Genomic DNA, 23,278 nt, shown 5'->3' with positions numbered 1-23,278 from the left:
AAATCTAATGTGTCCGATTCATCCTGAAACCATCACCCCCACACCTGGTCCAGGAAAAAACTGTCTTCCATGAAACTCGTTCTTGCTGCCAAAAAATGTTGGGGACCACTGCCCTACAGCTCAGCAAGGAATGGCTTCCTGCCTGGTCCTTGGCACCTTCAGTGGAGAATTTGGGAATCTTATGTGACCTAATTTCTCAAACAGAAACCTTTTCTCTGAGTCAAGGAGAGGGCTTTACTATTACTGGATATCCTGAGGAGTCTGAACAGAACAAATTCCCATTGCCTTCTGTTTTTTTTCTGATAGCATCTTTTTTTTTTTTTTTTTTTAATTTGAGGCAGAGTCTTGTTGTGTCGCCAGGCTGGAGTGTAGTGGTGTGATCTCGGCTTATTGCAACCTCTGCCTCCCAGGTTCAAGCAATTCTCCTGCCTCAGCCTCCTGAGTAGCTGGGACTGCAAGTGCGTGCCATCACACCCAGCTAATGTTTGTATTTTTAGTGGAGATGGGGTTTTACCATATTGGCCAGGATGGTCTCGATCTCTTGACCTCATGATCCACCCACCTCACCCTCCCAAAGTGCTGGGATTACAGGCGTAAGTCACTGTGCCTGGCCTCTGATCTCATCTTTGCGTGTGAAGTAAACCGGGATAGTTGCTTTCCTGATGGTTGTGATGTGCTGTAGCTCTAAAATGAAATCCTTTAGATAACTTAGAAGGGATGTGAGAACTAGGAAAGGCAGAGAATATGGGCTTCTGTACACAAAATAGATGGAAGAGGCAAGATTGCATCATTCAGTAGAAATTTAACCAACTTCCTTTCATGTGCCAGGTAGTATTGTATGTACTGGGGATACACATAGCAGGGAAGAAAACAGAGTCCCTGCTCTCTTTCATGGAGCTCCAGGGAAATTGTGACTTGCCTGATGTTTTGATTCCCTTTTCCTTTCTTTTTTTCTGTAGGACAGAATAATAAGCTGAATAGAATCTGACCATTGGCTTTCAGCTGGCCAGACCTTCTACCTAGCTCTCCTTTTGTGGCCCATGTGCTGCATCCTCTGCCCTCAGTGTGCAACTGGCCCCCAACGCAATGTGTGTTTGTCAAACCATGGAAGTGGGGCAGTATGGCAAGAATGCAAGTCGGGCTGGAGACCGGGGAGTCCTCCTGGAGCCCTTCATCCACCAAGTAGGCGGGCACAGCAGCATGATGCGCTACGATGATCACACTGTGTGCAAGCCCCTCATCTCCCGGGAACAACGCTTCTACGAGTCCCTCCCTCCCGAAATGAAGGAGTTCACCCCTGAATACAAAGGTCAGTTATTGGCCATTTAATGAGAGCAGCAGCCCTGGGCTTATAGACCCCTTGCCACAGTTTTTCTTGTTTTGTTTGCCAAGTGATATCATTGTAGGTCTCTTCTCAAAGCACTAAGTCACTTTGTTAGGTAAAATTAGAGGCTGAAAGCATCAGCAAGATCTTTAGATCTTGAAAATTAAATTTATTGATAGGTAAAGCTGAGAAAAAGTCACAGCATTAAGTTCCATTGGTGGAAAAGAGCATGCTGTTGTTAATGAGTTTTCCCGTTTACTGTGACAGTAGTCTAGGAGAGAAGAGGGAAGCATTTCTCTTGTCCCGGAGGAGGACTAATTGATACTTCCCAGGTTAAAGTGGTTGGATAGCTGGCAACGGGGCTGTGTGGAGCCTGTGTCTGTATGTGCTGGGGCAAAGAATTGATGGTAAGAATTGCAGGAACTTTCTGGGGCCTGGAAGTCCTAGTAAATATTTGAAGGAAAAGTAATTTATTTTAAAACATAAGTAAACTTTATAGAAAAGAACCTTATGAATATTAATTATACTTGAATTAACTCACTTTATTTTAAAATCTGATCTTTGTCAGTATTTATGAATTTTTATGATTGCCCATTGTGTGTAAGTTTTTTTTTTTTATGTTCTGCTTTGTAACTTCTCTAACATTGTATGATTTCAGTCAGGCTAACACTATTATTTCCTTAGGAGAGTTTCAATTTAGAATAACTAGTGCTATAGAATTGACTTTTTGTTTCCTTAACTTAAAAATTTTTTTTGGTAAAATGTACATAACATAAAATTAGCCGTTTTAAAATGTATAATTTAGTGGCATTAAATACATTCAGTGTTGTATAGCCATTACCACTGTCCATTTCCTGAATTTTTCATCATCTGAAGCATACTCTGTACCTATTAAATAATAACTCCCAGCTGGGTGCGGTGGCTCATGCCAGTAATCCCAGCACTTCGGGAGACCAAGGCAGGTGGATCACAAGGTCAGGAGTTTGAGACCAACCTGGCCAATATGGTGAAACTGCATCTCTACTAAAAATACAAAAATTAGTGGGGCATGGTGGTGTGCACCTGTAGTCCCAGCTACTTGGGAGGCTGAGGCAGGAGAATCGCTTGAACCAGGGAGGCAGAGGTTGCGATGAGCCGAGATTGCACCATTGCACTCCAGCCTGGGCAACACAGCAAGACTCTGTCTCAAAAAAAATAATAATAATAATGATAATAACTCCCAATTCTTCTATCATCTGATCCCCTGGTAACCTCTTGTTTACTTTCTGGCTCTACAGATTTACCTGTTATAGATATTTCATGTAAGTAAAAATCATTACAATTTTTTTGTTTTTTGAGACGGAATCTCGCTCTGTCACCCAGGCTGGAGTGCAGTGGCGCACTCTCGGCTCACTGCAACCTCCACCTCCCAGGTTCAAGCAATTCTTCTGCCTCAGCCTCCCAAGTAGCTGGGATTACAGGTGCGTGCTACCATGCCCGGCTAAGTATTTTTTTGTATTTTTAAGTAGAGAGGGGGGTTTCACCATGTTGGTCAGGCTGGTCTTGAACCCCTAACCTCATGATCTGCCCACTTCAGCCTCCCAAAGTGCTGCGATTACAGGCATGAGCCACCGAGCCTGGCTGAAATCATTACAATTTTTGACCTTTGTATCTGGCCTAGTTCTTGTTTACAAGGTTAATTTAGCTTAATGTTTACAAGGTTCATTCATGTCATAGCGTGTATTAAAACTTCATTCTTGGCTGGGCACGGTGGCTCACGTCTGTAATCCTAGCATTTTTTTTTTTTTGAGATGGAGTCTCACTTTGTCACCAGGCTGTAGTGCAGTGGTGGGATCTTGGCTGACTACAACCTCCGACTCCCTTGTTGAAGCGATTCTCCTGCCTCAGTGTCCTGAGTAGTTGGGATTATAGGCACGTGCCACTACACCCAGCTAATTTTTGTATTTTTAGTAGAGATGGCGTTTCACCATGTTGAGCAGGATGGTCTTGATCTCCTGACCTTATGATCCGCCCACCTTGGCCTCCCAAAGTGCTGGGATTACAGGCATGAGCCACCTTGCCCGGCCAGTCCTAGCACTTTGGGAAGCCAAGGCAGGCAGGTCACTTGAGGTCAGGGATTCGAGACCAGCCTGGTCAACATGGTGAAACCCCATCTCTACTAAAAATACAAAAATTAGCTGGGCATGTGGTGCGTGCCTGTAATCCCAGCTACTTGGAAGCCTGAGGCAGGGGGATCTCTTGAACTCAGGAGGTGGAGGTTGCAGTGAGTTGAGATTGTGCTAGTGCACTCCAGCCTGGGCAACAGGGTGAGACTCAGTCTCAAAAAAAACACTTCATTCTTTTTTATGGCTGAATAATATTTCATTGTAAATATATACCACATTTTGTTTACTCATTCATCTGTTGATGGACACCTGGGTTGTTTCTACCTTTTGCCTATTGTGAATAGTGCTACTGTGAACATTGACCTACAAGTGTCCATTTGAGTCACTGTTTTTTAATTCTTTTGGGTATATACCTAGGAGTGAAATTGTTAGAATCATGTGGTAGTTCTTTGTTTACCTTTTGGAGGAACTGCCAAACTGTTTCCCACAATGGCTGTACCACTTTGCCTTCTTACCAGCAGTGTACAAGGGTCGATGTTTCTCCACATCCTTACTGACACTCATTTTATTTTCTTTTTGTAGCTATCCTAGTGGAGTATGTGATATCTGTGGCTTTGATTTGCTTTTCTCTAATGTCTAATGAATGATGTAGAGCATTTTTGTTTTTGTTACTGGCTGTTGGTATACCTTCTTGAAGAAATGTCTATTCAAGTCCTTTGACTGTTTTTGAATTGGGTTGTTGCTTTTTTTTTTTTTTTTTTTTTTGAGACAGAGTCTCACTCTGTTGCCCAGGCTGGAGTGCAGTGGCATGATCTCGGCTCACTGCAGTCTCTGTCTTCCAGGTTCAAGTGATTCTTGTGCCTCAGCCTCCCTAGTAGCTGGGATTACAGGCGTGTGCCACCAGCTAATTTTTGTATTGTTAATAGAGACGGGGTTTTGCCATGTTGGCCAGACTGGTCTCGAACTCCTGAACTCAGGTGATCTGTTGGCCTTGGCCTCCCCAAGTAGTAGGATTATAGGTATGAGCGACTCTGCCTGGCCTGGGTTGTTCCTTAATTGGCAGAAAGAGGTGAACCAGTTTTTAGAATATCCCAAGCTTTTTAGATTTTAATTAACCTCAAGGCTTTTACTTAGGCTTGGAATGTTCTTTCCAGTACTCTTATCCACACCTGCTTCTCCAACCTTTGGTTTATCAGTTCTCCCCAGACACTTCTTCCCTGATCATCCTATGTGATTCTGCTCTGGAAACCATATTTTCAATCATAGAACCTTACTTAGTTTCTTCATAGCACTTATCATAATCTGTGTTTTTGTCTATATATTTGTTTTTCACATTAGTATGGAAGCTCCTTGAAGGTATAGACTTTTTTTTTTTTTTTTTTTTTTGATTTCTTACACTAATGAGCTTGGGGCCTGGGATCTAGTAGATGGTCAGTAAATACTTGATAAATGAATGAGGCAAAGCTTATTTGCATCAATTTACAAAAGCCTTGAACTTCACATTTAGTACTGAAAGCTCTAACAGTTGATGATTACAGCTGGTCATACTAAATAAATGAAAATTTGTTTTTAAACCTGCCAAGATATGAAATACTATTGACACTTTTTATTGGCTTGATTAACACCCGTGCTGATAGCGGTAATTAGATGTGTGTATATGTGTGGGCTAGTTATCATACATGTATTTCCTAGCTCTGTCTGCTGGGAGGGCCTAAAAGCAGTGATACTTCAGTAGCAATTAGTATATCTAGCAACCAAATCCTGAATTTTCTAAATACCATATTTAGAAAAAGAAACAAAGGAATAACAAGAAACAAAGCTCCTTGGTGAAATGGTTGGTTCCTGAGTTGGGGCAGGAAAATTTATAAGACAAGCCTAGAGCATCTTGTGGTGACAGTAAAGAAGTGGTCAAAAATGATGTCAGAAGTACTTAAGAGCTAACTTTAAAGGAGTTGAGGGACCCAATCTAGAAGAATTTAAACAACAAAATATCCACAAGTCTATATTGATAGATACATGAATGTGAAGGGACAGTTCTTCCTCATAGAATTCTAATTTCTTTTAATTAATAAATGTAGAAGAAATGATGGAAATAGAAGTCACCATTAGGCAGACAACACAGTAATACCATTCAACACACACCATTAGGCATTACATACACCATTAGGCATTACAATACAGTAATAATTGTGGCACCGTGCAGTGGTGCAATCATACCTCACTGCAGCCTCAAAACCAGGCCCTGCCAGGCACAGTGGTTCACCCCTGTAATCCTAGCACTTTGGGGGCCATGGCGGATGTATCACCTGAGGTCAGGAGTTCAACACCAGCCTGGCCAACGTGGTGAAACCCCATCTCTTCTAAAAATGCAAAAATTAGGTGGCAGACGCCTGTAATCCAAGTTACTTGGGAGGCTGAGGAAAGAGAATCACTTGAACTCGGGAGGCAGAAGTTGCATTGATCACATGATTACACTCCAGCCTGGGCAATGAGTGAAACTCGGTCTCAAAAAAAAAAAAGTCATGGCTCAAGTGATTTTCCTACTTCAACCTCCCAAGTAGCTGGGACTACAGGCGCACCACTGTGCCTGGCTAATTTTAAAATTTATTTGTAGAGACAGGGTCTTGCTTTGTTACCCATGCCCGTTTTGAACTCCTAGCCTCAAGCAATTCTCCCACCTTGGTCTCCCATAGTGCTGGGATTTAAGAGATTAGATCTCACTTTGTTGCCTGGGCTGATCTTGAACTCCTGGTCTCAAGTGATCCTCCCATGTCGCCTCCATGAGGCATTATACCTCAGCCTCCCGAGTAGCTGGGATCACAGGTGTGAGCCACTGCTCCCAGCTGAAAGATGTGTCTCTCTCTCTCTCTATATATATATATTATTTTAATTTTTTGTTTTTTTAGACAGAGTTGCGCTTCATTACCTGAAGGATAGAGTGCCGTGGTGATATTCTGGCTCACTGCAACCTCTACCTCCTGGGTTCAAGTGGTTCTCCTACCTCAGCCTCCCGAGTAGCTGGGATCACAGGTGCACACCGCCATGCCTGGCTAATTTTTTATATTTTTAGTAGTAGATACGGGGTTTAACCATGTTGGTCAGGCTGGTTTCGAATTCCTGACCACAAGTGATCCACTTGCCTTGGCCTCCCAAAGTGCTAGGATTACAGGCATGAGCCACTGTGCCCGGCCTATGTATTTTTTTAATATAAAATTTTAGTCCATTTTATTTATATACTATTTTGAGACAGGGTCTCACTCTGTCACCCAGACTGCAGTGTAGTGGCACGATCTCAACTCACCACAGCCTTGACCTCCTGGGCACAAGGGATTCTCCCACTTCCGCCTCTGGAGTAGCTGAGACCACAAGTGTGTACTGGCTAATTTTCTTGTATTTTGTAGAGACAGGGTCTTACCATGTTGCCCAGGCTGATCTCAAACTCCTAGGCTTAAGCGATCTACCTGCCTTGGCTTCCCAAAGTGCTGAGATTATAGATGTGAGCCACCATGCGCAGCCCCAAAATGGATTAATTGACTAATAATATCTTCCACTATGCTTCTATTTTCTTTGACTAAATTGGGCTTCATTTGACTTACAAGGGATTAATTTTAGCTTAATTGAATTGTACTTTTGAGCTAGCATATTTATTCTTTTCTAGTGAAAATGTAGCCCAAGCAAAGAAAATAAAGTAGCTAAGGATTCACTGTGGCTTTTATTTTTTTATTTTTATTTTTTTGAGACAGGGTCTTGCTGTGTTGTCCAGGCTGGAGTGCAGCGGTACATCCATGGCTCACTGCAACCTCAAACTCCTGGGCTCAAGCAAGCTTCCCATGTTACGGCCTTTAAAGATACCTGTTACTCAGTCTGAGAGGAGAAGGTGTGAGGAAATACTGAACCAGTGCTGGAAACTGCCAGTGGTTCCCAGGAGGCACCTTGAAGTTCTAAATTGTCTTGTCTCAATTCTGATGGTTGTAATTTAGAGAACATTTATCTGAAAGCAGGGCTTATTTTCATTTTAAGGGATTTTTTTCCTTAGCATCAGAAGGACTCCATGAGCTGACAGGGTATATAGTTTTCTTTCTGGCTTTGGCATATTTATGGCAGAATGTTTGCCCTTCAGTGTTTTGAGTGTGGCTAAAACTACATTTATAAAGTGGGACTGTTAAAGTTTCCTAGCCACTTGGAGAAAGCAGTGTGTTTATTTCTGGCTTTGTTCTTATTTAGCAGCCTTAGAATATTTATTTTGCCAAATTTATTATTATTCTGATTGTGTTTTGAAAGCAATAAAAATCCAATTTCAAAATTGCACAAAGGACTTTAATAGAGATTTTTCCAGAGAAGACATACAGATGGCCAGTAGCACATCAACATGATTAGGCATTAAGAAATGCAAATCAAAACCAAAATAAGATACCACTTCATACTAGGTATCTTATTTTACCTAGTATGGCTATAATAGTTTTTTTTTTAAAAAAGGGAAATAATTGTTGGCAAGGATGTGGAGAAATGGGAACATTGCTGATGAAAATGTAAAGTGGCATAGCCACTGTGGAAAACAGTTTGGCAGTTCCTCCAAAAGGTGAACACAGAAACCGTATGATCCAGCAATTCCACTCCTACATATATATCCAAAAGAATTAAAAACAGAACTCCAGCTGACCCAAGTAGGAAGGCAGGCGAGCTGTAAGACATGAACGGAAGAGTGGATTATTTGGTCACTGAGGAAGAAATCAATCTTACCAGAGGACCCTCAGGGCTGGGCTTCAACATTGTCAGTGGGACAGATCAGCAGTATGTCTCCAATGACAGTGGCATCTATGTCAGCCGCATCAAAGAAAATGGGGCTGCAGCCCTGTATGGGCGGCTCCAGGAGGGTGATAAGATCCTTTCCGTAAATGGCCAAGACCTAAAGAACCTGCTGCACCAAGATGCTGTAGACCTCTTTCGTAATGCAGGCTATGCTGTGTCTCTGAGAGTGCAGCACAGGTTACAGGTGCAGAATGGACCTATAGGACATCGAGGTGAAGGGGACCCAAGTGGTATTCCCATATTTATGGTGCTGGTGCCACTGTTTGCCCTCACTGTGGTAGCAGCATGGGCTTTCATGAGATACCGGCAACAACTTTGAAAAACTTGTTCTCTTTCAGTGCTCCCAATGAAGATACATTTCACTCACCCTTCAAAAAAAAAAAGAATTAAAAACAGGGACTCTAGCCGGGCGCGGTGGCTCATGCCTGTGATCGTAGTACTTTAGGAAGCCGAACAGGCGGATCACCTGAGGTCAGGAGTTCAAGACCACCCTGTCTCTACTGAAAAATAGAAAAATTAACTGGGTATGGTGGCAGGAGCCTATAATCCCAGCTACTGGGGAGGCTGAGACAGGAGAATCACCTTGGGAGGCGGAGATTGCAGTGAGCTCAGATCGCACCACTGCACTCCAGCCTGGATGACAGAGCAAGATTCCTTCTTAAAAAAAAAACAGGGCGCAGTGGCTCATGCCTGTAATCCCTGCACTTTGGGAGGCCGAGGTGGGTGGATCACCTGAGGTCAGGAGATCAAGACCAGCCTGGTCAACATGATGAAACCCTTTCTCTACTAAAACAAAAAATTAACTGGGTATGGTGGTGTACACCTGTAATCCCAGCTACTTAGGAGGCTGAGGCAGGAGAATTGCTTGAACCCAGGAGGCAGAGATTGCAGTGAGCCAAGATTGTGCCACTGCACTCACTCCAGCCTGGCGCCTGGCGACAAAGCAAGACTCTGTCTCAAAAAAAAAAAAAAGAAGAATATTGTAAAGAACTTTAAGCCGGTAATTATTCTACAATGTAAAAGAAATTGACAAAACATAGGGAGATCCTGTCTCTACAAAAAATAAACCATAAGTGTTTCTCACTGATTGTCAGATTATAGAGCCAACTGTGTGCATGTGAGAGTGTAAAAGTAGAAATGTAGCTGACAGACAAAAGGTGGAATGTGGAAGTGAGACAAAGTTCCTTTTTTTTTTTTTTCCCCAGAACCACCTCCTCAAGTTTCTGGATATACGTATTTTTTTTTTTTTTTTTTTTTTTTTTTGAGACGGAGTTTTGCTCTTGTTACCCAGGCTGGAGTGCAATGGCGCGATCTCGGCTCACTGCAACCTCCGCCTCCTGGGTTCAGGCAATTCTCCTGCCTCAGCCTCCTGAGTAGCTGGGATTACAGGCATGCGCCACCATGCCCAGCTAATTTTTGTATTTTTAGTAGAGACGGGGTTTCACCATGTTGACCAGGATGGTCTTGATCTCTTGACCTCATGATCCACCCGCCTCGGCCTCCCAAAGTGCTGGGATTACAGGCGTGAGCCACCGCGCCCGGCCGGATATACGTATTTTTAAATTGTATTAAGAACACTTGAGATGGGTCTTACTTGTGTTTTAACTCACTGTGATCCAGACGACACCACAAACAACCTGTTTGATTAAAATGGGCACAACAAACTATTATGGATACAGCATGGCAAACGGAAAGATGTTTTATCTTTGAGATGCCAGGGGTGGAAGTTCTGTGTAGTGTGGCTAGGATAGCCTGATGCTCAGTGTGGGCAGAACACAGATTTTTTTTGGACCCTCTTGGAAGGAGAAGTGTTGATGTCCCTTTGGTTGACACTGTCAGGCAGAAATTTAAAGGAGAACACACACATGAAATGGCGGCATAGAGCACTTCAATAAGTTGAGGGATTAAGTTGTGCCAGGTGTGGGTGTCACCTTGCAAACACAGTTGTTTTGAATGGTACAGAAATCAGTAATTGAAAGTGAGAGGGCCAGATAAGAGAGGGGGAAATAAATATAGACTTATCCAGGAACAAAGGTAAGCATCAGACTTAGCATAGAGATGGACAGTCATCTATTTTCTGGAAAGATGCTGTCTGCTGGCTGTTGTTCCAACATCGATCTGTAGTTGGTTCAGGGCAGGTGATGTCTTCATGCTGTGCGGGAAAGTGAGTGACAACAGTCTGTGCTGTGTAGACTCAGCCTGTCTTGACATTTGTTTACCAGCTGCCTTTTTTTTTTTTTTAAACAGGCGTGGTATCTGTCTGTTTTGAGGGGGATAGTGATGGTTACATCAACTTAGTGGCCTATCCTTATGTGGAAAGTGAGACCGTGGAACAGGATGACACACCGGAACGGGAGCAACCTCGGCGCAAACATTCCCGCCGGAGCCTGCACCGGTCGGGCAGTGGCAGTGACCACAAGGAGGAGAAAGCCAGCCTGTCCCTTGAGACTTCTGAGAGGTAAGAGGTACATGTCTTGTCTTGCTGATATAAGCACTCAAGACTTCTCCAGAGTCCTGACACATCATAGGAAAGCAGGGCTCAAGGTCAAGGTTGGATAAGGTGACTGGTGTTCTTGGGATACCCACACAGGTAGAGCCTCTTGTCTGTGTCATATCACCCCAGTGATGCCTCTTTCTGGGTATAGCTATACCTGCTTGAGAGAGGAAGGAAGCTCTCTCAGCCCTTTGGAAGCAGGGATCCCCTGTGCTGGTGCCAAAAGATTCTTTGGCTTTTTGTTTTGTGTTGCCATCCACAACACAGAAGGTTGCAATACATTAGCTCGTAGTGAGGCTCCAAATGCTTTCCAACCTGCAGGATGTCCAAGCCCAAGGGTTGTGAGTCCATCTAAACGGGAGTTTCCTGATGGTCTTGTGTCGGACCTCTGAGAATCATATCAGTCATTAACCCTTTCCCTGCACCTAAAATTTAGTTTCCATTGTGTTGGAAATTGATTTTTCTTGTAAATTCAAATTATGTTTTTTTGTTTGTTTTGAGATGGAGTTTTGCTCTGTTAGGCTGGAGTGCAATGGTGCCATCTTGGCTCACTGCACCCTCTGCCTCCCAGGTTCAAGCAATTCTCCTGCTTCAGCTTCCCAAGCAGCTGGGATTACAGGTGCGCGCCACCACGCCCAGCTAATTTTTGTATTTTTAGTGGAGTCATTGTTTCACCATCTTGGCCACACTGATCTTGAACTCCTGACCTCAGATGATTTGCCTGCCTCAGCCTCCCAAAGTGTTGGTATTGCAGGCATGAGCCACTGCGCCCAGCCTCAAATTATGTGTCTTTATAATTTCACACAAGAATTAATATGAACTCCCACTAGGATGGGTATAATCAAAAGGACAGACAATAAAAGTGTTGACAGAGATGTGAAGAAATTGCAACCCTCCTATGTTGCTGGTAGGAGGGTCAAGTGGTGCAGCTACGTGGGAAACAATTTAGCCGTTCTTCAAAAAGTTAAACTAGGCTGAGTGCTGTGGCTCACGCTTATAATCCTAATGCTTTGGGAGACTGAGGCAGGAGGATCCTTTGGGGCCAGGAGTTCCAGACCAGCCTGTACAACATAGTGAGACCCCATTTCTTAAAAAAAAAAAAAAAAAACTTGAAGAAACCCAAAAGTTAAACCAGTAATTCCACTCCTGCGTATATACCCAAAAGAATTGAATACCCATATTCACACAAAATTTGTACCAAAATGTTCTTAACATTATTTCTAATAGGGTTGTTTCCAGTTTCTGGCTAACCCAAGTGTCCATAAACTGGTGAATGGATAAACAAAACATGGTATATCCATGTAATGGAATGTTACTCAGCCATAAAAAGGAATGGAGTACTGGTACATGCTACAACATGGATGAATCATGAAAGCGTTATGTTAAATGAAAGAAACCAGACACAAAAGACCACATTATGTACAATGCCATTTATATAAAGTGTTCACATCAGGCAAATCTATAGAGAAAAAAGGTAGGTTAGTGCTTGCTTTCTATTAGTGGTTAGGGGCTGGAGGTAGTGGGAAATAGAGAGTGACTGCTAATGATGATGGTTTTGATTTTGGGGTCATGAAATGATCTGAAAATTACATAGTGGTGATGTTTTGCAATCTTATGAATTCACTAAAACCCTACAGAATTGTAATAATAATAGAATTATGGGCCAGGACATGGTGGCTCACACCTGCAATCGCAGCACTTCGGGAGGCCGAGGCAGGTGGATTATCTGAGGTGAGGAGTTCGAGACCAGCCTGACCAACAAGGTGAAACCCTGTCTCTAGTAAATACAAAAAATTAGCTGGGTGTGGTGGCACATGCCTGTAATCCCAGCTACTTGGGAGGCTGAGGCAGGAGAATCACTTGAACCTAGGAGGCGGAGGTTGCAGTGAGCCAAGATTACACCATTGCACTCCAGCCTGGGCAACAAGAGCGAAAACTCTGTCTCCAAAAAAAAAAAAAAAAAGTTTCAGTAAGATGCTTTGTGACTTGACTTAGAAGTTGAAATTGGGAATTTCCTTATCTGCGATAGTACATAGTTCATCTGTGATATCAGATCAGTTCACCAATACATGTTACATACGTGTGCCCCTGAAGCTTTGTAGAGGCCCAGGACATTCCAGCTCTCCTCACTCAGTTTGGTGAACAAGGACACACCCATGTCAAGGAGTACAGAACTCCATAAGACACTAGCTGAGTGGGTTATGTGTCATTTCCCGTGTCCTCAGTCAGCAGGTCCTCTCTGGCCAGGTCTGTATCTTTCATGCAAGGAGAGAGCTTCATATCCACTTCTTAGTAAGCAGGGTCTTCAAATGTCAAACATTCTTATGGACAGATGAATTCCAGCCCATAGAAGCACTTCTTCTATTGCTTCCCCTTCACTCCCCAAGAGGCTGCTTCTTGGCTGATGACTGTGGGACCTAACTTGGTCATTCAAGTGACTGAGAATGTTCCCCAAGTCTATAGCTGACAACTGATGGTTTTCTCTGAGCAGTGCTTTAGGGTGAGCTTTTTTTCCCCCTGTTTTTGGTTATTCTTTTCATTCTTTTTTTTTTTTTGAGACAGAGTCTCACTTTTGCCAGGCTGGAGTGCAGTGGCGCAATCTCAGCTCACTGCAACCTCCACCTCCTGGGTTCAAGCAATTCACCTGCCTAAGCCTCCTGAGTAGCTGGGATTACAGGCACGCGCCACCATGCCCAGCTAATTTTTGTATTTTTAGTAGAGACAGGGTTTTACCATGTTAGTCAGGCTGGTATCGAACTCCTAACCTTGTGATCTGCCCGCCTGAGTCTCCCAAAGTGCTGGGATTACAGGTGTGAGCCACTGCACCCAGCCCCCTTTTTTTCCCCCTTTTTAGAGACAAGGTCTTCCTCTGTCACCCAGGCTAGAGTGCAGTGGCACCATCAGTGACTCACTGCAGCCTTGAACACTGGGCTCAAGTGATCCTATCCTCTCACTTCAGCCTCCCCAGGTAGCTGGGACTACAGCTGTATACCACTTCACTCAGCTAATTTTTAAGTTTTTTGTAGAGATAGGGTCTCACTTTGTTGTCTAGAATGGTCTCGAACTCCTGGCTTCAAGCCATCCTCCCACCTTGGCCTCCCAAAGTGAGATTATAGGCATGAGTCACTGTGCCCAGTCTAAAGTGGGCTTTTTAAAATTGTCCTCCAAAGGTACAGAGGTTGCTTCATGAGTCATCTGGCAAAAAACTATAGAATAACATCACCTAGAATAACATCATTGTCTATGCCCAGGTTCAGGGTTCTGCTCTGAAGGTGACAGCTCTACCTGTACTGACCAAACCTCTTGTCTGGCCTGTTAGCAGAGAGACTGTCATTCCGGGGATGGAGCTTGTTTCTTCACAGAACCAGGACTGCAACACTGAGGGTGATACCAAGTACAGTGGGGGCTTCATTCAGACACAGAGAACTTCAGGTTTACGTGGCAAATAAGTCAACCTTTCCATTTCCTAAAGGGTTTCACTAAAAAGGCATCTTTGAACAGCCTCAGCAGTGCCCTCACCCGAAGAAAATAAGGATTTTGTCACGCCAAGAGGCATTGGTGGGCTCCTTTACTTTCCGTTAAGTGGAAATGGGGTCTCTGCCACTACCTCTTTTCCAGTGTTGTACAGCTGACCCTTGGGGAGAGTCAGCCCATGAGGAGGATCAGCATTTCCAGCACACACCAGCCCTGGTGGTTAGCTTGAATCTGTGTCACTCATGCCACACAGAGGAGAGGCCCGCAGTTCTGGAGAGGAGAGTGGCATTTGAAGTTGCTGGGTGACAGCAGGACGCTATCTCAAAAAAAATTAAAAAAAAGAAGAAATTACTGTAATGTTCTACTTCTGCTCTGAGCCGCAGACTTGCTCTGTAATTTGCAGGGCACATGGCTTCACTTCACCAGTAGTGTGGTTTTCTTGGTTTTTCAGTATGATAAAACAGTATCATTGGTTACTTCAAGCAAAGATTTTTAGTTTGGGCGTAATGAAATTGTTGGTAAAGTTCCAGTATTTTCAGTTGAAGTTGCTTTCTCATGAAAACTCCTTTGTGGTTTGATTTATTTTATTATTTATTTATTTTTGACACAGGTTCTCTCTCTGTTGCCCAGGCTGGGGTGCAGTGGCAGGGTCACGGCTCACTACATCCTCAAGCCCCTGGGCTCAGGTGATCCTCCCACCTTAGCCTCCCAAGTACCTAGCTGGCTCGATCTACAGGCACATGCCACCATGCCCAGCTAATTTTTAAAATTTTTGTTTAGATGGGGTTTTGCCACGTTGCCCAGGCTGGTCTTGAACTCCTGGGCTCAAGCGATCCTCCCACCTTGGCCTCCCAAAATGTTGTGATTACAGGTGTGAGCTATCATGCCTGACCTTGACTTATTTTAGAAATAAAATTTCCTTCCTCAGCTGGGCACCGTTCAGTAGCATTAAGTGCATTAACATTGTTTGCAACTAACTCACCATTCCTCCTTCTCCCAGCCCTTGGCAACCACTTTTCTAGTTTCTGTCTTAATGGATTTGCAGTTACCTCACATGCTTAGAGTCATACAATATTTATGCTTTTGTGTCTGGCTTATTTCACTTGGCAAAATGTTTTCAAGTTCATGTATGTTGTAGCATGTATAGGAATTTAATTCCTTTTTATTGCTGAATAATATTCCATTGTATGTATATCCCACATTCTGTTTATCCATTCATCTGTTGATGGATGCTTGGTTGTTTTTACCTTTGATTTTATTGTGAGTAATGCTGCTGTGAATGTTGATGTAAAGTGTCTGTTTGAACCCTTGTCATTTCTTTTGGGTGTATACCTTGGAATGGAAGTTCTGTGTTTAGCTTTTTGAGAAACCACCAAACTATGGCAGCATCATTTTACAGTCCCGCTAGCAGTGTACGAGAATTCTAGTTTCTTCACATATTGGAAACTTGTTCCACTTTCTTCTTTGATAGTAGCCATCCTAATGGATGTGAAGTAATTTTCACCACATAATTTGACAAAAACATTATTTTTCAGATAGTTTTAAGAGACATAGGAAGAACACTACTCGTAAGATTTACTCATTTTTATTGGCTCATGGGACCCTTATGCAACCAATTAGCAGGGTTTGTGGGTCTGTCATTGTGGGAGGCCTGATTCAGGCTTCCCCTACCCTGTGCAGTGAGACCCTAGAGGAGGACATGCCCGAGTTTCTTAGTGATGTGTATGTTCTTCCTTCTTAGCTCACAGGAGGCAAAGAGTCCGAAGGTGGAGCTGCACAGCCACTCAGAGGTCCCTTTCCAGATGCTAGATGGCAACAGTGGCTTGAGTTCTGAGAAGATCAGCCACAATCCCTGGAGCCTGCGCTGTCACAAGCAGCAGCTGAGCCGCATGCGCTCTGAGTCCAAGGACCGAAAGCTCTACAGTATCCTCGTTGCCCCTCTTTCAGGAGTGTCTGCTGGGTCCATGGGTCATGTGTTGGGGCACCATTCTGCCCGTGGCTGAGGTCTTTGTCTAGGGTCCCTCTTTGTTTTCATCTCCCTTTGTAATAGACTCCTCTTCCTTCTTTTACTTTGATCAACATGTTTTTTTCCTGCCTTTTGGATTTGGTAAGGCTGAAGCTTAAAACTTGGCAGTCTAAAACAGTATCATCTGATAGAACTTTCTATAATTCTGTATCTGTGCTTTTCAGTATGATAGCCACTGGCCACACTGAGTGGCTAAAATGTGGCTACTGTGACTAAGCAGTTAATTTAAATTTTATTTTAGTTAATTAAAATTTAAATCATCACATGTGGCTAGTGTGGTTAGTGGTACTATATTGATCGTGTCCACAGTCAGAGATCTGTGTATGTGCCCGTGTGTGTGCTTGTGTGCACATGTGTAGTTCTCCCCTCCCAAGAGAGTAATAGTTTAAAAGTGATATGGTTGATGAGATCTGATGATAAACACCATAAAATATATTTAAAATGTTAAAGATAGCTGGGCATGGTGGCTTATACCTGTAATCTGAGAACTTTCAGAGGCGGAGACAGGAGGATCACTTGAGACCAGGTGTTTTAAGACCAGCCTGGACAACATAGTGAGACCTCATCTCTACAAAAAATAAAAAAATTAGCTGGATGTGGTGGTGTGTATTTGTAGTTGCAGCTCTGAGGTGGGAGGATTGCTTGAGCCCAGGAAGTCAAGGCTGCAGTGAGTCATGATTGCACCACTGCCTTCTAGCTTCTAGCCTAGGTGACACAGCAAGACCCTGTCTCCAAAAAAAAAAAAAGATAAAGCAGTATTATGCCATGGGAATTCTTTTTTTTTTTTTTTTTTTTTGTTGGGATGGAGTCTCACTCTGTTGCCCAGGCCAGAGTGCAGTGGCGTGATCTTGGCTCACTGTAACATCTGTCTCCTGGGTTCAAGAGATTCTATGCCTCAGCCTCCTCAGTAGCTCGGATTACATGCGTGTGCCACCACACCCAGCCAAGTTTTGTATTTTTAGTAGAGATGGGGTTTCACCATGTTGGCCAGGCTAGTCTTGAACTCCTGAGCTCAAGTGATCCACCTACCTTGGCCTCCCAAAGTGCTGGGATTACAAGCATGAGCACTGTATCCGGCCTAGAATGGGAATTCTTAAAATTGTTAAGTGTTTTGAAGTAGTAGACAAAGAACAACTAATTATTCTAAGAAACTGAGGGGAAGCATGCTGAACCTTTTGTACATAATTAGTTAATTTTCACAGCAATCTTTTGAGGAAGGAACTGTCATCATTCCCATGTTATAGATGAGGAAATGGAAGCACAGGGGGATTAAGTGTTGGGCCCAGAGCTAGTGAATGGTCAAGGCAGGATTCCAGAGTTCATGCTTCCAGGCTGTTGAGATATTTCTGCAGCCTCCTTCATATTTTATACTCACTTGTTTATAGGTAATAGCAGGCAACAGAATTGATTCAGGCCAAATTTAAAAGTTACTTTTAAAAGAATTAGGAGATGTTGAAATATTCATCATCACAGTGATGCTGAGTGTCTGTCCTCTAAGATGTGACTGCTCTGTAGCACCCAGAGGTGGATTTGAGGCCTGGGCTGTGAGACCCAGTGACTTTTGGCAGACATATGATAAGTCTGTACCTTTATACAAAAGTTCAAAGATAAGATTGTTGCAAATGGGGTATATTGGAAGGAAGACACGTATGTAAATGCCAGGGAATTAGGACCATAGATCATTTTGAGCTGAAGGTTCTAGAACTATTAAGGGATAAATTATTACGTATATAACATATATATTTATATTACATACATAACATATATAAATATATACATCTAGAACTATTAAAGGATAAATTTATATATGTTTACATGTATATTTTAATATAATATAAAGTTTTTAATTTATATAATTTAAATATAATTTACATATGTTATATGTGTAAATATACTTAATGCCACTGAATGAATATATATAAAATTCACTGGTTTCAAATTTAGTGAGAAATGGCAATACAGAAATGTAAATCCAGGCTGGGCGTGGTGGCTCATGCATTTAATCGCAGCACTTGAGGAGGCCAGGGCGGGTGGGTCACTTGAGGTCGGGAGTTTGAGACCAACCTGGTGAAACCTCGTTTCTACTAAAAATACAAAAAGCTTAGTCAGGTGTGGTGGCATGTGCCTGTAGTCCCAGCTACTTGGGAGACTGAGGCAGGAGGATCACTTGAACCTGGAAGGCAGAGGTTGCAGTGAGCCGAGATTGCGCCATTGCACTCCAGCCTGGGCAACAAGAATGAAACTTCCATCTCTAAATAAATATAAAAATGCCTTAGAGCCTAGGTTAAAAAACAAATGAACCAAAAAAACAAAACAAAACAAAAATCAGATGTGGTATATACATATAATGGAAAATTATTTAGCCAGAAAATGGAATGGAATTCTGATCCATGCTTAAAATATACATGAATCTTGAAAACATTTTGCTAAGTGAAATAAGCCAGACACAAAATGACAAATACTGTATGATTCCATTTATATCAGATACCTAGGAAAGATAAATTTATAGAGACAGAAAGTAGACTAGAGGTTCTCAGGGACTGGGAGGAGGGAAATGAGGAGTTACTGTTTAGTTGCCGTTGAATGGGTACAGAGTTTCATTTTGGGATGATGAAAAAGTTCTAGAGCTAGATGGTTGTGATGGTTATACAACAAAGTAAATATACTTAGTGCCACTGAATTGTACACTTAGAAGTGGTTAAAGTGGTAAATTTTATGTATATTTTACCACAGTTGTTTTCGGTTGAGAAATAATAAGCCAGTGGTGTGAAACCCACATTTGAGAGTTTCTGAGACAAGTACATATTGCATTAGGTAAAAGTCCCTTTTATAGAAAAACTGGGTTGTACTTTCCTGGCTGGGGGTGATGGTGAGTGTGATTGTCATTCTCCTTGACCATGACCTAGAGTTCCTCCTGCTTGAGAATGTGGTACACCACTTCAAGTACCCCTGTGTGTTGGACCTGAAGATGGGCACACGGCAGCATGGTGATGATGCATCAGCTGAGAAGGCAGCCCGGCAGATGCGGAAGTGTGAGCAGAGCACATCAGCCACACTGGGTGTCAGGGTCTGTGGCATGCAGGTGAGTTGCCTCTGCTCAGAGCCTAGGTGCTGCCGCTTGCATGATTTGGGTTGTGCTCATACCTGCCTGCCATCTATGCCAAGGTTGTCCTCCTGAGCCCTCTGTCCTTACCTGTTGACCTTGATCTGGGCCTCAGGTGCAGGACCACTGTGAGAGTCTGCTGCCTCGACATTGGGACAAGTAAGACTCTTGCCTGTCAACAAGATGTTCTGATGTTGGAGGAGGGCTCCAAAGCTGGTGGCAGGGAACCCATAGGCCTGGTATTGCTTTCTCTTGGGTCTGCAATGGGAAAACCCAGGGTGAATGTGGTCTGCCTGGTTCCACTTAGATAGGTGAGCAGAAAAACTCAGGTTGGTCAAAGTGCCTTCCAGACAGTGCTTGCCCAGGGCACTACGAGCTCTTCAGACTTCCCTGGTACTTACTCTGTCTCCTGGGGTTTCAGGTGTACCAGTTGGACACCGGGCATTACCTCTGCAGGAACAAGTACTATGGCCGTGGGCTCTCCATCGAAGGCTTCCGCAATGCCCTCTATCAATATCTGCACAATGGCCTGGACCTGCGACGTGACCTCTTTGAGCCTATCCTGAGCAAACTGCGGGGCCTGAAAGCTGTGCTGGAGCGTCAGGCCTCCTACCGTTTCTACTCCAGTTCCCTGCTTGTCATCTATGATGGCAAGGAGTTCCGGGCTGAGTCCTGCCTGGACCGCCGGGCTGAGATGCGTCTCAAGCACCTGGACATGGTGCTCCCTGAGGTGGCGTCATCCTGTGGCCCCAGCACCAGCCCCAGTAACACCAGCCCCGAGGCGGGTCCCTCCTCTCAGCCCAAGGTGGATGTCCGCATGATTGACTTTGCACACAGCACATTCAAGGGCTTCCGGGATGACCCCACTGTGCATGATGGGCCAGACAGAGGCTACGTGTTTGGCCTGGAGAACCTCATCGGCATCATGGAACAGATGCGGGAAGAGAACCAGTAGGCCCTGTTCTAGGCCCCCAGAACCCCTTCCTCTCCACCCGCAGGCAGGGACCATTGCTCTGAACTCGCCGTGAGGACACACAGACTTGCTTTTAAAGGGTTATATTTCTCTTTGGTGTAAACTAAAATGTTTTTAGCTGTAGCCTGGAATCCATATATATAAAGTGAAGGAGGGCAGAACACACATCCTCTTAGCCAGGCTCCTCAGCTTTGTGGCTCTGACTGCTGTCTGTGTCCAGGCTGCCTTAGGAAAGAAGAGGTGCCCTAGGTGGGCTTGGCAGCAGGGACAGGGTGCCCTTGAACATTGGTTTCTGTTGTCTAGATCTTTGAGAGCTGTGGCTTCAGGGCCCTACTGATGGTAGGGTAAAATCCTGGGCTGGTGCGGGGCCCTTCCATGCCCACTCTTCCCTTGTTCCCCAGAAGTAGAGGGGTTTATGTGCCCATTTCTTGGGGGCTTTGCAGTCTTATGTTGTGGGTGTCAGTTAGCTCTTTAATAAGTGCCCTCAGGGCACCACAAGGCTGACTGCACAAACCTGGACCCATCCTTGGGTCTGACCTTAGCATGGGGCTAGATTAATGAAGCTGGGCTAAGGCCAACTTATGGCCAAGGGCAGGCCCTGGTTTCCCCAGGCACCTGCCCTATTCCTGAAACAGCCAGCCTCTCCAAATTCCCTTGCCTAAGAAGGCCACTCCCTCCTACCCCACTGAAGTGGGGGAGAGTCAGTGTCCCAGCAGGTCTCGGGGCCTCTGGTAGCTGTGGCCCAGACAGTATTTGCAGTTCTTGTGCTATGGTTGGGAGTCTTCCTCCTCAAGTTTTGGCAGCTGTGCTGCCGCTGGACGGGCTGCTCGTCCCAGGGCTCAGGGACTGTGGTCCGCTCAGGGTCTCATTTCCCCAGGCCAAGCTCAAGGCAGCAGCCCTTTGTGAGGCGCTCTTCACGGGGACATGGTATGGGCCCTGGGTGCAGGTGCCCACATTCTGCTAATGAGAGCTTTGTCTGATTAGTTCTGGGTCCATCAGTTTGTCCATGTGTCCACCTGCCAGCCCCTGTCCCTCAGGATCCTTCCCTGGGATGTAGCCTTGCTCATTAGTATATATTCATTTCTTCATGCTTTCCTCAGCAGAACGCTCGCTCCCATTTCTGAGGAGAGCTTTTGCCCCGTGCCCTTCCTCCGCAGGTGTTGCCTTTTATAAAGACCTGATAGCAGAATAAATTGTAGGTGTTGTTTCCCTGTTGACCTAGCACCCTTTCTGTGGGCCTAGAATATGGCCATCAATGCTGACAGTGGGGCAGTGAAGGCTAGAGGGGTGGCCCTTCCTTTCTCATGGTTTTAGTCATTTTGGCTGCCAGCCCTTAGTGGCACAGACCTGCTGCTTCTAACACGGACGGCCAGGAGGCGATACCTATTTCAGCCATTGCCGGCGTTAGCACCCTCTCCTCGGAGCCTAGTTCATTGTCAATTTAGGCAGGTTCCTGTTTGGCATTAAAGGAAAGCCTGCCAGCTGTGATAGGCCTTGGTAACTGATGGACTCATTTCCTGGTCCTTAGAGATGCAGCCTCTTAAGGTCTCCTTGATGGATGCCATCTCTCCTAGCTCCCGGCCCTGGTGCCAGTGGTGGGCAGGTTCCCATTCTTTGGGGCTGGGAGGGACAGCTTGCCTGTTTCTGGTCAGAAATTACGGTCTTCTCTCATGTACTATTCTGTGGCTTCAGCCACGGGGGCAGCAGCCCTTGATTAGTGTAGACAGTCATCCCTGGTAGGGTGGAGGGTAAGACATAGGATCTAGAGCTGTTTGGGACCTTCAGGGGATGTCCTGTGCCTCGCAGGTTCCTAGATCCTGGGAGGAGAGGCTGCGGTATTCTGCTGCTCCTCACAGCGAGCAAAGCTGCACCCACTTACTATCAGTATTTTCTTGGCATTAAAGAGTGAAAAGGCCTGGGATTTGCTGCTCCTCTCCTAGAGCAGGGCCCCTCCTTTCAGCACTTTGGACACCTGGAGACCCAGCCCTGTTATTTAATGGTAGTGGGCAAGTGTGTGTGCATACTGTCTGCCACTGCTTTCTCCCTACCCCATGCCAGAGAGCTCTGTCCCTGCCAGGCCCCGCCTTCTTAGCCTCAAACTTGGGACCAAAGTGCAACGTGGATCATGGGTTGGGGTGCTCAGGTGACCCCTCTCTATAGTGCTTCCCTGGGCCAAGCTGACACCAGTTCCTGAGGGTGGGGTGGGACGGGTGGTGCTTAAAAGAGGAAGGGGACCAGTGTAGCAACTTGCCAGGAACCCCACCCCCCTCCCTCTCTGGGCCTGTGCAATGGGCGTGGGGATTCCCATCAAGGGGCCTGGCGCCTGTGCTAGTTCCGTAGCTGCTGCTCGCCGCTCACTTCTGGCCACATGCACGTTCCCTAGATGCATATTGCTTTGAACTTTAAAGCTGTACAATTTGGTTATGTTTGTGCTGACTTGAAAAATATTTTAATGAGGAAAAATGGAGAACCCTGGGAAGAACCTGGTTCTTTGCTTCTCGGGGAACTGTAAGCCCTCGCATTCTGGGAATCGCTCTCTGCTCCTCTTTCCCGGAAGCTAAGCCTGTTCCCACCGCCCGAGGCCTGCGCCCGGACACTACCCGTGGCTGCCACCGCAGCTGCGTTTGTTCTGGACCTTGCGTGCGGTGGAGGGGGTGCTTGGGCCGAGCCCACTCCTTTCTGTACACCTAACGCTACCCGCCCCGCTTGTGTCTGAGGTCGTGTATGTCAAAAATAAAGCCGCTAGAAGCGGAGGCGAGTCTGTCTCTTTGTGAAAATCACTCAGCCCGGGAGCCTTCCCTGGTCTCCCTTCCCCAGGCCGAGGCCGATGGGCGGGTCCTAGGGCGGGGCGGGTCCTAGGGCGGGGCGGGTCCGGCGGCCGCTGGACCACGCGGAGCAGGGAACAAGGCCTCGCCCTTGGCGCCATTTCCGCCTTTGGATCTGCCAATGGCCAACTGACCCGCGGGTCCC

General features: G+C 45.1%; 2 protein-coding genes across 2 annotated transcripts; both read left to right on the top strand.

The window, feature by feature from the left end:
• Window positions 1-766: 766 nt before the first annotated feature.
• On the top strand, window positions 767-23,061 carry IP6K1 (inositol hexakisphosphate kinase 1). The gene is made up of 5 exons (XM_012467744.2): window positions 767-1,309; window positions 10,486-10,696; window positions 15,948-16,129; window positions 19,139-19,314; window positions 19,757-23,061. The coding sequence occupies exons 1-5, from the start codon at window positions 1,087-1,089 to the stop codon at window positions 20,288-20,290; spliced, it is 1,326 nt and encodes a 441-aa protein (XP_012323167.1). The 5' UTR covers window positions 767-1,086; the 3' UTR covers window positions 20,291-23,061.
• LOC135270782 (synaptojanin-2-binding protein-like) lies at window positions 6,801-8,903 on the top strand. The gene has a single exon (XM_064366789.1). It carries the CDS (start codon window positions 8,120-8,122, stop codon window positions 8,555-8,557), a length of 438 nt encoding a protein of 145 aa, XP_064222859.1. The 5' UTR covers window positions 6,801-8,119; the 3' UTR covers window positions 8,558-8,903.
• Window positions 23,062-23,278: the final 217 nt, after the last annotated feature.

The sequence above is a fragment of the Aotus nancymaae genome, unplaced genomic scaffold (genome assembly GCF_030222135.1).
Source record: "Aotus nancymaae isolate 86718 unplaced genomic scaffold, 86718_ANA_hifiasm-v0.15.2.pri h1tg000067l, whole genome shotgun sequence".
In the NCBI taxonomy this organism is placed as follows: Eukaryota; Metazoa; Chordata; class Mammalia; order Primates; family Aotidae; genus Aotus; species Aotus nancymaae.
This window is presented reverse-complemented; position numbering and strand designations above follow the sequence as displayed.

Excerpts from the sequence above, each read along its gene's own strand:
- IP6K1 (XM_012467744.2), top strand. The coding sequence starts at position 1,087 with ATGTGTGTTTGTCAAACCATGGAAGTGGGGCAGTATGGCAAGAATGCA. Across the intron at positions 1,310-10,485 it reads GTTCACCCCTGAATACAAAG|GCGTGGTATCTGTCTGTTTT; the intron begins GTCAGTTATTGG and ends TTTTTTAAACAG. Across the intron at positions 10,697-15,947 it reads TCCCTTGAGACTTCTGAGAG|CTCACAGGAGGCAAAGAGTC; the intron begins GTAAGAGGTACA and ends CTTCCTTCTTAG.
- LOC135270782 (XM_064366789.1), top strand. The coding sequence starts at position 8,120 with ATGAACGGAAGAGTGGATTATTTGGTCACTGAGGAAGAAATCAATCTT.